Source organism: Pantherophis guttatus, chromosome 3 (assembly GCF_059756535.1).
Source record: "Pantherophis guttatus breed Tessera chromosome 3, ASM5975653v1, whole genome shotgun sequence".
Lineage (NCBI taxonomy): Eukaryota > Metazoa > Chordata > Lepidosauria > Squamata > Colubridae > Pantherophis > Pantherophis guttatus.
In genome coordinates, this window is record NC_142065.1 from 174001074 (window position 1) to 174014695 (window position 13622).

Here is a 13622-nt window from a genome sequence, read left to right on the forward strand (position 1 = left end):
GCTGAATGTGAAGGCTCTCTGTTTTCCAGGTAACTAGGAGATCCTGAATTGAGCTCCTGAGAAGCAGAAGGAAGTGAGGCCAAGGTTATTTCTGTATCTGATCAATTTCAGTGTCTGGGAGAGGAAGTTGCACCATGCCTTCTCCAGAAAGAGAAAAGGAAGAGACAGAAGTCATCAAGAAGCTCTATAGCCCACCGCTTCCCCGCTGGGAAATCCAAGGAAAGCATTTCCTTTAGGCACTTCCATCCTCGATTGATCCGACTCGATTGATCCGGTGGAAAAGCCAATTTTCTCCTTCCCACATAAACTCTTTTAAGTCTGAGGCAGTGCCATTCTTTCTTTCAGCGCTGAAGTTCAGGAAGGAAAGAGGTCCTCGGAATGACACAAATTGCTTCTTTAACCAGCTTCCCCGTTGCAACTGAAGGAGACCTAGTTGTTAGAGGACGGTGGACCTCTATCAGACCTATCCAGCGCCACCCGGATGTTTTGGACTACCAATACCATCGGCCAGGCCTTGCCTGAAAGCAAAGGGGTGGTAGCTCAGCACACTGGGAGGGCATCGGGTTAGTGAAGGCCACTCTGTCTTTTTTTTTCTTCCGACAAACACTCTTGTTTATTCCTCTACTAATTTTCCCAGAGGGAGACCTAAGCAGGAAACTGCGTCGCTCCGTCTCCCGGCCCTCTCTTTAGGCTTGTTTTCCCCCTCTGTGTTGTAGCAGATGTTTATTGCTTCACATGTCAACTAACCCAGCTAGCATTTATACACTCACATGCCTGCGGGGTGTTTCCACCAGCCAAAGTGATTCACGGCACCGGGCATTGGAGGGTGGAGGGGGGGGGAGGAGAGCGAGCTAACCGCCGGTTCAATTGAGCGACTTTTCGCGAACTGTCCGAGGTGCTGAACCTCGGAAAGGCAGCAAGTGACGCTTCCTCCGTAAAGGGCGGTCTCTCGGGTTCCCAAAACCTTCAGTTCGCCACGTTTCTAGCCAACCTTTTCCCTTTCGGGCAGCAAAAATACGGAATACGGGAAAGGACTCGAGAAGTTTGGTCATTGGGAGGGGAAAAAACCGGGGGAGGGGTTTTGAGCGGGAAGAACCTGGGAATAAATCTATCGCGGGTGTGCAAGTGATAGTGCCAGCCGAGGTGAGCAAGGCAAGGATTTCCACCTGGCTTCGGAGATCGAAGGGAAAGCTGTAAGTACTTCAAGCACCCTCGTCGAACAGGTTGCGGAAACCTGTCGGAATGGCCTTCACCCCTTTGCTCTTGGCGTGCAAATACGCTGGGATACAACGTACGAGTCTGAGTTTTCCAGCTAGGAATGCAAAGGCTTCCACTCCTAGATTCAGATGCCACAGGTCTTGATGAGACTCAGAAAGAGATCCACTGGACGCGAGAAGCCACGCGGGAAGAAAGAACAGCAGGTTCAGTCAGAAGGTCTCTCTCCTTAGAAAGCTGGGGAAAGTAGGGGCGACAGTTTTGTCAGGCTGACTTTTGCGATTGTTCTGGTTTTCTTAGGGAACCTGAAGGGGGCAAAGTGGGAGAGGGGAGTTTTGCAGTCGGCATTGCCAACTCCAAGAGGACGTTAATCTGGGGGGAAAAATGCCAGGCAAGGTCCGCATCAAAAAGTTTCATATGATTGATTCGGAACTGAGGAAGAGCGAACATGGGTTGGAAAAGAATTGTATAAAACGAACGGGGGTGGGGGACACCTGTATTTGTACGTAATCCGAAGAAGGTTGATGGGTGGATGAGAACGTGTTGTGCTTGTTCTTGACTTCCAAGCAAAAAAACAACAACAAAACAACAAAACACAAACACACACACACAAAAAAAACACTTGCTGCAATAGATTCGATCTAGCACGGGGGTCTCGAACCTTGGCAACTTTAAGACTTGTGGACTTCAACTCCCAGAGTTCCTCAGCCAGCTTTGCTTGCTTTGCTGGCTGAGGAACTCTGGGAGTTGAAGTCCACAAGTTTTAAAGTTGCCAAGGTTCGAGACCCCTGGTTTAGCAAACACCCCATCAGAGAAGAATCCGGGTGCTTAGCTCTATAAGAAATTTTGCTTTCAAAACTAAGAGAAGTCTTGATTTCTGCTCGTCAGTGAGTTCTGTTCCCGCTGAATCTCGGTATACATTGATTCGTTTTTCATTGATGGAAATTACAGTAATCCTTCATTTTTTTTTTAAATAGGGAACATTATTTTTAAAGAGGCAAAAAAGTAAACACACGCCTTCAATCAGCCAAATCTTTCTCAGTTTAACGCCAGAGGGCGCAATTTCGAACTAGCGAGAAGAGCAGGAAGGACGCTACAAGTACGGTAATTCAAAAAGTTAGCAAGGTTTCTATTGCCGGCCTAAAAGCCTAAAATAATTTTGAAAATAGCTTCAGCGAAGGATAATAAAATAGAACAATAAATATTTTGTTCAGATAGATAGGATCAGCCCATCAACATATGCATAACTTGCCAAAATAAAAAGAGGGACCTGGCTGGTTGATCTCATAAATCCCCAAATTTAGGACCTACTACCCTCTTCTTGAAGAGATGGAGCATTTCTTCTTTAACTAAATCAGCATACTTCTTCTTTGCAAGCTGGCTGAGATGATGGCTATTGTAGGCAAAGACATTAGGAAAGAGTGGCTCTGTCGGATGGATAAGTGATAGTAATGTCTGGATGAAATTACAGTTCAGAAAGGTTCTTTTTAAATATCTCATAAACGCTTAGAAGATTTTAGACTGTTTATAGTAATTGAATAGTTCTAATGTTCAGTGCTGGTGCTGTTTTAATGTTGTACATAGGGTTAGGGTTAGGGTTTAGGGGAGAAGGATTATTTGGATTTGGGAAAATGAGTATTTGGGAAAATTATTTTCTAAGGTCCTTTGAGGATGATCCTTTTGATCTCAAGAGGCAGGAAAAAAGTTTTTTAAAAAATAAGAAGTCTCAGAAATACTTAAACTTAAAACAGTGTGTGCTTTAAAAAGTCAATATATACATGCATATAATACATAAACACATTTGTGACTAGATTAGCTATTGTTTTTTTTTAATCTCATGACTTTTATTGTTTTATCAATGTATTAAATACAAAGAAAAATAAAAATAGGAATTGTATACAGGATAATGTGAAATTACAGTTTCCAATTCTTTAGCAGGTGTTGGCCTTTGTACATATCAAGTTCTTCCCAAGAACCCACAGTGTTATAACATATCAGTCTAATATGTGCGGATCCAAGCAGGAGGCCATCTTGTAACTGACAAATGGAAATTTTGTTAATGCTCAGATTTTCTAAGGGCTGACCAAGATTTTTTGGTATGGCACCCAGTGTATCAATAACTATTGGGACCATAATGGCCAGTTTGTGACATTGTTTTATCATTATTGTAGTTGGTTGCCATCAGCCACATTTTAGACTGTATTTAGCACATCTGTCCACTTATTGAATCCTTTCCAAGGACCTGGGATAGCCAGACATTATTTTTTAATAATATTAATGGTATTGTTGCAGGATGTAAACTGTTCCAAGTAAAGTGATTTTGTCAATGCTGATGGTGTTTAAATTGTGTCTCAGAAGTTTTGGAACTGTACCCAAGGAGCCTATTACTATTGGCACTGTCTTTGCTTACTTTGCCACAGTTGTGGCAAACACTATTTGCAGTCTTTATATTTTTTAATTTTCTCGAGTTCTTTCTCTTCTGCTGTCTCGAGGTATTATAATGTCTACTATTCAGACTTTGTCTTTCTTATCAATAGCGCACAGGGCACAATGAAATAAAAAGACTTCCCATTCTCTACTCAACATTCGGTATACTGTCACATAATTGAGTTGGGCTATATTGACAAAAAATCACAAATCTGAAAGCACCTTTTCTGAGCTATGCTTTTTTAATAAAACGTGTTAGTTGGAAAAAGTGCCACTAGACTCCTCCTAATACTCTGTCACCAGAAACTTGCAAAAAGGTTAAAGTTGCATATTGATTTCCTCCTGCCTTTTAATATCAAGATCTTTTTCTTTGTTATATATTAAATTCAAAGCAAAGAACCTTAAGACTCAATAATTTGACCAGTCAATATTGGGGAACTTAAGCAACAAAAAAGATAATAATACAACATAGTATGTTATGAGGTAGCTTGATTTTGTTTTGGACATTATCTTGTAATTTATTTGCACATTATAAATTGTCAGATGGACATTGCAGACAGCTGTATTTTGCTCCATAGTGAAAATATTGCAACTTAGTAGGAATGAATGTACAAATGAACATGATAGCGAGATGGTGAGAATTCTAAAGCTAATATACATTATTTCAGCCAAAGTGGATAACCCATTTTGGGGTTTCTGATGTCTGTTACAATTCTTATTGCTGTTTGGCCATATAAAAGATACCGTCTTTGCTGTTAGGTGCTATCAGATGTATGGCTCCTGGTGCTGTAGAATAGAAGGATTATGTGTAGCTATTTTTGTTTTTCCCTCCTTAACAGGTTTTTTCCTAGTCAGAAAACAAGTTACAAGTGGCAGAAAGTGTTATCTGTTTATTTCTGCAAAAAAAGCCAGGACATTTGGAAGTTGGGCGGCATAGACATATGATTAATTAAATTAAATTAAATTAAATTTACATGATACCTCCTTTTTCAATATATTTCAAGGAGGTGAAAAGGCACAGGGGAGGGGAGGGGCAAAAAAAGCATTCTAAAACAGAAAAACAATAACATGGATCCTTAAAACATTCAATAGGTTTTGTATTTTTGAAATGAAGTATAGTATTTTGAACCTGTCTTTCTTAAGTAGGAATGCAAGATCAGTTTTGGTATAATTTAGGAACAAAAGTAAGCTGGAATAAAGCAGTATGTAACAATATACCATCTGCTTTATTATAGCTTTCATTTGTTATGCAAGCCAAAGAACTTTTGGAAATGATGATTAGATTAATCTTCTTGTCAATCCTGAAAATATGCTTTTCAGATTCAACAAGCCCTGTTTCTGTCTCATTCACAAGATTTTTGCTGAACAACAAAGCAGCTGTCAGGGACCCGAGGAAGCCTATAGTGTTCCATTTCTTAAGACATAGTTCTGTTTGCATTTTGAACAGCAATTAGAAAAACCATTGGTTGCCCTTGCAGTATGGCAGCTATCAGCAACCCAGCATACAGCTTTTTCTTGCATGTTTAACCTATTTCCTAATATTCCATTTTGCAGCTCATGGGATCAGAGCAGGTGGAAATGCGCAAAAGGCAGACCTCTGCATCTCAGGGGATACCAAGCTCTCTACTTGCCCAGTCTGGGATAGAGACTCAAGGCTCCAATCCCTGCTGCTTCTGCTGGTGCTGTTGTTGCAGTTGCTCCTGGTATGTCTTTAAAATATACTCAATTCAGCCAGAGGGAAATGACAGCTAGTTTCCATAGGAACATAGACATAGGTCCCTTGGGTAATCAGATAAGCAGGAAAGGAAGATACCTAGCATAAACTAGGCAACAGCTGTGTGGAGATGAAAACAAAATCATGCTGTTTGCGGAGTTGCACAAAGATGCAAGATTGATGCTATTCATACATTACGTGTTTCCCATTTAATTTTCCAAACAGGATAATTTCATTGACAAATACACTCTAGATCTATAAAGTTGGAAGTGATTTAAATAGCCAAATGGACCAATAATCTGATTCAGGGTTAAATCAGATTATTCATAAAATGTGAATTGCATTGCTTAGTGCTCCGCTTTGTTTTTACTTTATTTTATTTAAGCACGATAGGCTACTGAACTCAGGAAGTGAGAGATTAGAAAGCCTAGCCTTTCATCCCTCCAATTATTGGGATAAATATAAATGTATATGCAATGTGTATAGGGTTAGGTTAGTTGGCAGTCATCAGAATTAGTCTGCAATATTGCATTCTAACCGCTGCGCCACCACGCATTTCATAGATGGCCTTATGTAGCTGTTATATCATGAATGATAGTTTTTCAGTACCGAAGCAATTCAGAAGATCTTGAAACATTTGATCCATAGTAGATAAAAGACAAGCTAAGAAAAATGTAATTTTAATCAGCACTCTTGAAAGAAAGAAAATTAGATTATTGTCTCTGCAAAACTGCTGGTAGATAACGGAAATAGCTTCAACTTGAAATTAGTATTTTGAAAATATTTACTAAATGCAGCTGTGAGGCATAAAAAAGGTAGTACTGTAAAACTATTTATGCACAAATAATTTTATAAATGCACTCATAATTCTTCAACAAACCAGAGCCAAAACAGTCTCTTTTCAGCAGAACAAATTTAAGATTCTGATACGTTTGCAGCTTGCTCTGGTGGCAGCTGGCCTTATCTGGGCTTGAAAGCCAAGCAGTTTTCACTTGGGTGAAAAATGTCAAGGAAATACAGTGCTGTAGCTAGACAGGGAAGTTGAGAAAATACCCCCCAAATGACCGTGGCAAACTACTTCCTTATTGTTGTGAAATAAATCAAACAGGTCATGTTGCTGAATTCATCCTGCTGGCACTCAGCAAAATTAGCCTGCAATACTGCATTCTAACCACTGCACCACTACATTTCTTTCATCTAAAGCAGGGGTGAAATCTAAATTTTTTTGCTACCAGTTCTGTGGGCATGGCTTAATTAGTGGGCGGGGCTTGGTGGTAAGGTGACTGGTAGGGTGTGGCTTGGTGGGCGTGGCCAAGTCAATGTCACTTCTTTGCCCTTTTTTAACCTACAAAACACAACACAACACAACCGGCTCACCCACAATGTAAAAGCAGCTGTGCTAGACCCAAAATGGCCCCTGCAACAAGCAGGAACCTCACAGCCACAAAAGCCCAAAAAACCAACTTTCACACTTTACACACACAAAATTCCACATACAGATTTGTGAGATTTTGTGTGTTTGTGTAGTTAGAGTGAAACACTACAGAAACACCCTAAATCTCAGAAAGTTGCACAAATATTATTTTATTTTATTTTTATATAAAAGCAGCTAAATTTAAAACTCCTTAAACTTTAAATGGCTAGGTCTAAAAAAAGAACAACTAAAAAAAACCCCAATTAACTATTTTTTTAAAGCTCCAAAGGGGAAAAAAACTTACTCAATAGAACAGGGGTCTCCAACCTTGGCAACTTTAAGACTTGTAGACTTCAACTCCCAGAATTCCTCAGCCAGCTTTGCTTTGCTGGCTGAGGAATTCTGGGAGTTGAAGTCCACAACTCCCTGCCTGCTTGATTGCAGGCAGGGAGATTCAGTTGCTTGCTGATGCAATGGAGTGCAGGGATTACAGTAAGGTGTTGCGACCAGCAGCTAAAGTAAGCAAGCTGAGGGAGGGAGAGGGAGGGATTTTTGCTACCGATTAGCAGGCATCTCATCTGGGGTCGTCAGAGCTTGGATCGTCAGAGCCATTTAAAAGAAAAAAAGTTTTTTTCTTTTATATGGCTCTGGCGATCCAAGCTGAGTTGCCTGATTAGCAGGCAACTCAGCTGGGATCGTCAAAGCTTGGCTCATCAGAGCCATTTAAAAGGAAAAAAAGGCTCTGATGATCGCGTGGCTCAGCTGGGCATGGGGGCGGGGGCAGGGATTTTTGCTACCGGTTCTCCGAACTGCCCGGCACCATCGCTACCTACTCGCCCGAGCTGGTCCGAACCGGCAGCATTTCACCCCTGCTTTTACCCCCACCTATTCGCCTTATGCTGTTCTTGGAGAAAAAATGTAAGAGGAAATGCTGTCTATGCTGCTTTGCCCTCTTGAATAGAAAGAGAAATATAAATCTGGCAAATAATAGTGTTTGAAAAACCTAATACAGATAACTACACTCAAAACAAAAGCAAACAAGGAGGAGGTAACATCTAATGATGTTTATGTTCTCATTTACCATTCCAAAACACATTCACCAGGTAGGTAGAGAACATATGTAGATCCCCGCAAAAGAGCTTAACTCCCACCTCAGATCTTGGGGGAAAGTCTTCCATTAAATTATTTACTATTTATTAAATTTATATGCTGCCCATCTCACTGTTGAAGTGACCCAAAATGTATTCTACAATTAATCTAGCCTGCTGTCTAGACATTTCTAGTCATTTTCTTGACTACTGAGACAACCTATCTCATTATTACTTCTCCAGATTATCTGTGCCATCTCATAAAACTGTTTTGCTTCTTTTTTTTTTTAACTTGGCCAACCACTCCAATAATTGCTCCAAAGTCTATTATCTGCCCTGCTCTTGGTGCTTTCTTATTTTCTTTTTTCTTTTCTTCTTCTTCTCCATAACAGCCCTTCCTTGACTGGTGGACTAACTTTTCAATTTAGGTATTTATTTATTTTTTTGATTTTTGTGGTCTTTTAAATTCTTGAGGAAATGTTTCTACATTTTTTATTCCATTAACCTGTATCTGTGGATGGATTCAAGAGTATCTCAGATGATATCCATCAGGTTATATTATAGGAAAACAACCTTTATACAACCATTAAGAGTATAATTATCCATTAGAGTTTCAGTTACAGCAGGACTGAAGTTTGAATTTTGTAATTAAATTATATTTTTAAAGAAAAAGAGAAATGAATCTCTCACTGAGTGGATCAACAGTGAAAGACATGTCCAGCATAATATGCTGTTTTCTTGACTTAAATCCATTACAACTTTGAAAAACTAAAATATATTAAGATCATTAAAGGTAAAGGTCTCCCTGTCCAGTCATGGGTACAGTGCTCATCTCCGAGCCAGCGTTCTCTGAAGATTTTCTGGGCTTATGTGGCCAGCATGGATATATACCATAGATGCATGGAACACTGTTACCTTCCCACCGAAGTGGTACTTATTAATCTACTCACATTTGCATGCTTTCGAACTGTTGGGTGGGCAGGAGCTGAGGCAGGAACAGCAGCTCACTATGTTGCGTGGTGCTTAGATCTTGAACCCAGGCTGTCAGCTTTCCAGCTGACAAGCTCAGCGTCTTTAACTGCTGAGCCATTGCACCCCTTATTAAGATTTACTCCCATCATAATCAGATTTTCCCCCATTTTTTAAAAGTAAAATAGTCCAGTTAGAGATTTTTGACATTACAATTCCTTTTATCCTGAATTTTGAGAACAAGGAGTCAGACTGCAAAAAAAAATGTATTGTAGAGAAAAGTTAAGACTATAAAGATACTGTGTATTTACAGTACATGACCTGGTATTGCAAAATATGAAGAAATAGGCAGCCAAGACTGTAATTGGGTAACACTTACCACAGAGTATATGAAATTTATCCAATTCTAAATCAAACATAATATTTCTTTCAAGGCATGGTAGAGCAGTTCCCTCCAATGCAAAAGTTTCTCTGTAGATTTACCTCAGTTCAAACTAGGAAACATATGAAGCAGTCTGATAAAATTATTAAAAAGGGACGTTCTTGACATACGAACAAATAACAATAAGGGAATGTACATAAATAACCTTGAGTGATTGGACATCTGAACATTAAAGTGCTAATTTGTTGTCAGATAAATCTCTCGGTGTAACATTTTACTATTCTTGCAGTCTTTCATACTAGATTTTCTAGAAGAAATCACATTTGCTAAAAATATTTTCTCTTCTGTCCCATATTTTTAAACTAAAGCACAGACAGCCAATATATTAAATGAACCAATATTTTTCTAAGAGATTAAAAATGAGATGCCATCATTCAACACATCAAGTTTAGAAGAAATTGCATGGTATCTTAATGGAAATCTTATACTGGGGGAATTAGATTGTAACCTATTTTTAGGTATCAAGCCTAGTGGTAAATTTAAAATCTCAGCAAATTGTTTATTTCAGTTTCACCAAACTCTGTTTTATTACAGTCTTGCTGTTAGGAATCAAGATGAAAGTACAAGGGCAGCAGCACATGAAATTGCATCAGAAATGATTCCATATTGTGAACAAGGGTAAGGATTAACTGGTAAAGTCATTGTACTGCATTTAAAGCACTGGTATTTCTTAGATAGCAAGATCATGTATACTGGGAATGATGGAAATTGTAGTTCTACATATTTAGACGATATCACATTGGATAAAGTTATTACCATTCTCATACCAGTTTAGCATATTTTGGTTATCATGAGATCACTATCATGCAACACATTCACCTGTAAACTGAATCTAGTTAAAATGTACTATGAAAATATATGAAAAATTAATACAACAATTTGTTTTTCCATTTTAACACTTTATGAAAACATGAAAAACAAAATCAGACTGTGTTGCTTTTGTTCCTTAATACTACAGCTACAGGATAACATATAAGAAAAACCATGAAAGTACTGGTTATACTGAGTAAACATATTGTAGATAATTGTACTGGTCAGTTCAATAATAAACATACTACAATAAGATAACAGATAGACAAAATACTGATAGAGTATTTTATTGATAGGGTATTAATAACATAATAAGCAGGGTTGGGATTCAGCCAGTTCGGACTGGTTTGGGTGAACCAGATGTTAATTTTAATCTGGTTCGCTGAACAGGTTGTTCAAAGGACTGGTTGATCCAGCCCACCCCTCCCCTCCCCAGAGTCTCCACGCGGCCCGTTTTGGATGCAAGGTAAGTGCAGGGACCACACGGAGGCTCTGGGAGGTGAAAAATGGGCCAACAGGAAGTCTGGAAATGGGCCTGTTTCCAGCCTCCAGAGGACTTCTGGAGCCCTGGGGAGACCGTTTTTGCCCTCCTGGAGGCTCGAGAAAAACCTCTGGAGCCTCGGATGGCGAAAAACGGGCCTACCGGAAGTACTAGAAGTCCAGAAATGGGCCCATTTCCAATCTCCAGAGTCAGGGGAGGCCATTTTCGCCCTACAGGAGGCTCGAAGAAAGCCTCTGGAGCTCCGGAGGGTGAAAAATGAGCCTACTGGAAATACCGGAAGTCCAGAAACGGCCCATTTCCAGCCTCCAGAGGGCCTCCAGTGTCCGGGGAAGGCCCTTTTCGCCCTCCTGGAGGCTCGAGGAAAGCCTCCGGAGCCTCGGGAGGGTGAAAATGCCCCCCCCATCGTGGTGCAGGAGGCTGAGTAGGTCATGCCTCCATGGCCACACTCATCCAGCAACTGGACAGCGAACTGGTTGTTAAATTTTTCAATCCCACCACTGATAAGGTACCATTCACCACCTTTGTTCATTTTTTAACTAAATTGCTTCGAATTTCAGTTTTATCAATGCATAAAACCTCCTAAATTCCACCTTTTCTTCCCATACCATTGTAACAGTATTTATTATTTTTCATTCATTTATTTCATTTATAGCTCAACACCATCTTTGGAAGAAGCAAGTGCTTGGAGGCATTCCTTTGACAAACTGATGGCAACACCTTCAGGTCGAAATGCTTTCAGAGAATTCCTTCGGTCAGAATACAGTGAAGAAAACATGCTTTTCTGGCTGGCCTGTGAGGACTTAAAACAGGAATCTAACAAGAATGTAATTGATGAAAAAGTCAGGCGAATATATGAAGATTATGTTTCTATTCTTTCTCCAAGAGAGGTTTGTTACATTTCGCAATACCCTTGATTTTAAATGAGTCAGCCAAAGAAATACAATGAACTGTTCCAAGCTGTTCTTGTTTAGATGGAGTATTTTAAAGATTAAGACTGTTACAAGATTTTAAAGATTTTTAAAATTTGATAGTTTTAAAGTGATTTATTTTATAACATTTAAACATTTATTCTTGTGAGGTGATTTGAAGAGGTGGTCTTCTTGGGTTAAAACTTAGAATATATTTTTTCTAATAGAAATTATCTGTAAGCATACCACTGAGGATGATAAGGATAAGTGCATAAGTAGGGGACAGTTATAAAATTTTAACTTATCTTTCTAGAAGACTAACATGGCTCAATCTCATAGGATGTTTCAAAAGATTTAATTTTTTCATTCTTTCCCAATTGCTAATGAAGTCCAGCTATATAGTACATTGATATATACACAGATTTATTAAAATCTAACCTTGTTGCAATTATACAATGCCTTAGAATACTTTTCGGGTATTGATAAGATATTTGTGATATTCCAGTAATCAATTACCACTTTGTAAATTCATACAATAGATTTTTAACATACAATTCTTGTCCTTGAATACAAAGTTTTTAAAACAAGTGTGTGTACTTCATGAAGACAAGGGACTGCACTTGTGAAAGCTCTTTGAATGTAATATTTGATTTGTGATGGAAAATTGTTTTAATCCCTGATGGAGATTTAGATGTCTTAGTATGATGGATTCCAACATATCCATATCTGTATTAAATCCATTCTGGATATCCTTCAAATACTAACCATTTGAAGAAAATTTGTGTTTGTCTTTCTTCAAGGAAAAACAAAAGCTGTGGATTTTAAAATAAAGACTAGATGAAAGTAGAACATTGTCAAATGTTTTAGTGGTAATAGAATGTCCTCCAGTTATAAAAAAAATGTCTACACAATTTTCAGACCCATTGCGAAACTATAAAATTGTTTCCATTGTTAGCAACAGAATTGAGGAAAGATATTATTGAACACTTTAATAAATTCATTTATTAACAGGTCAGTCTGGACTCCAGAGCAAGAGGAATTATTAACCGGAACATAATGGAACCATCGATACATACTTTTGATGAAGCACAATTCCAAGTTTATATGTTGATGCTCAGAGATTCCTATCCTCGATTTGTGAACTCTGCTATTTACAAAGAATTAGTTATGTCACATTTTCAAGCAACTGCTGAATCGTAGAATTTAAATTTATTTTGCATCTAACTACCTTTTTACACAAATAAAAGTTTGGCCCACCATCCATTAATATGGGATTTAGAATCAACAAGCTGATTACATAACAGTAATTCAGTAAGAAGTGTATCTTAATACAATGGTAACAGTGTTCCAAAGTTTACAAATTCTAAAATTCCACATTATTTCCTGAATTTTAAGTAGTTCTGCCTAAATTATATGTGCTGATGGAAGATATATAGAAAAAAATGTTAACAGCAGGAACATGCACTGTAGTAAAATTCTGAAATGCATACACAGCTTTTAAATCACAATTCTATGATCTACCTGGAGTGGTTCACTATCCAGGTGTCCTATCAGTGAGAGACTGGAAGTGTGGGATCAGGAATCTTTCCAGTGTTTTTCTTATTTTACAAATGAATTATGCTTGATCCGATTTTTCCCCTGCATCAGGGATATGGCAAAAGGGAACTACCTGATCAAATAGATGTCAGTTCTTTCCATTCTGCTCATTGTATAATCCATACTATGCCTCTGATAAGATCTTTTGAATATTAAAGCAATTCATATCAGAGCTGTTGCAAAGCTGTAAGGAAATATCTGATATTGAACTTTATCCTTCAGAACCTTACCACTGATCTTGGACAAACACAATCCAAGAAATCTTGTAGCTGTTGAGGTTGTCTATAGAGATCTCTGATTTTAGCCAAACCTACCTAAAACATACATATAATAAAACATTTTAAATTTAATTTGTATAACAATAATGTTTGTTTACCGAAAGCATACCAAAATTGCAATGTTTGACCAAGCCTGAGGATTTCTATGAATTCTGAAACTTTTTCTCAGTAAGTACTTGAAGTGATAACTTTGCACTGTACAAAGCAAATACTTGCTTTGATATTGAAATGTTCACATGATAATCCAAAAGGTGTTTTT

At 38.4% G+C, this 13622-nt stretch overlaps 1 protein-coding gene across 2 annotated transcripts; it reads left to right on the forward strand.

Moving 5' to 3' along the window:
* The first annotated feature begins 921 nt into the window (after window positions 1-921).
* Window positions 922-12748, forward strand: RGS20 (regulator of G protein signaling 20). 2 transcript variants are annotated; one of them, XM_034429773.3, is made up of 5 exons: window positions 922-1193; window positions 5197-5345; window positions 9804-9887; window positions 11234-11468; window positions 12501-12748. In XM_034429773.3, exons 2-5 carry the CDS (start codon window positions 5200-5202, stop codon window positions 12687-12689), a joined length of 654 nt encoding a protein of 217 aa, XP_034285664.1. In that variant the 5' UTR covers window positions 922-1193; window positions 5197-5199; the 3' UTR covers window positions 12690-12748. The 2 variants fall into 2 exon arrangements, with proteins under 2 accessions (XP_034285664.1, XP_060537960.1); XM_060681977.1 differs by lacking the exons at window positions 922-1193; window positions 5197-5345 and having other exon boundaries at window positions 9469-9887.
* Window positions 12749-13622: the final 874 nt, after the last annotated feature.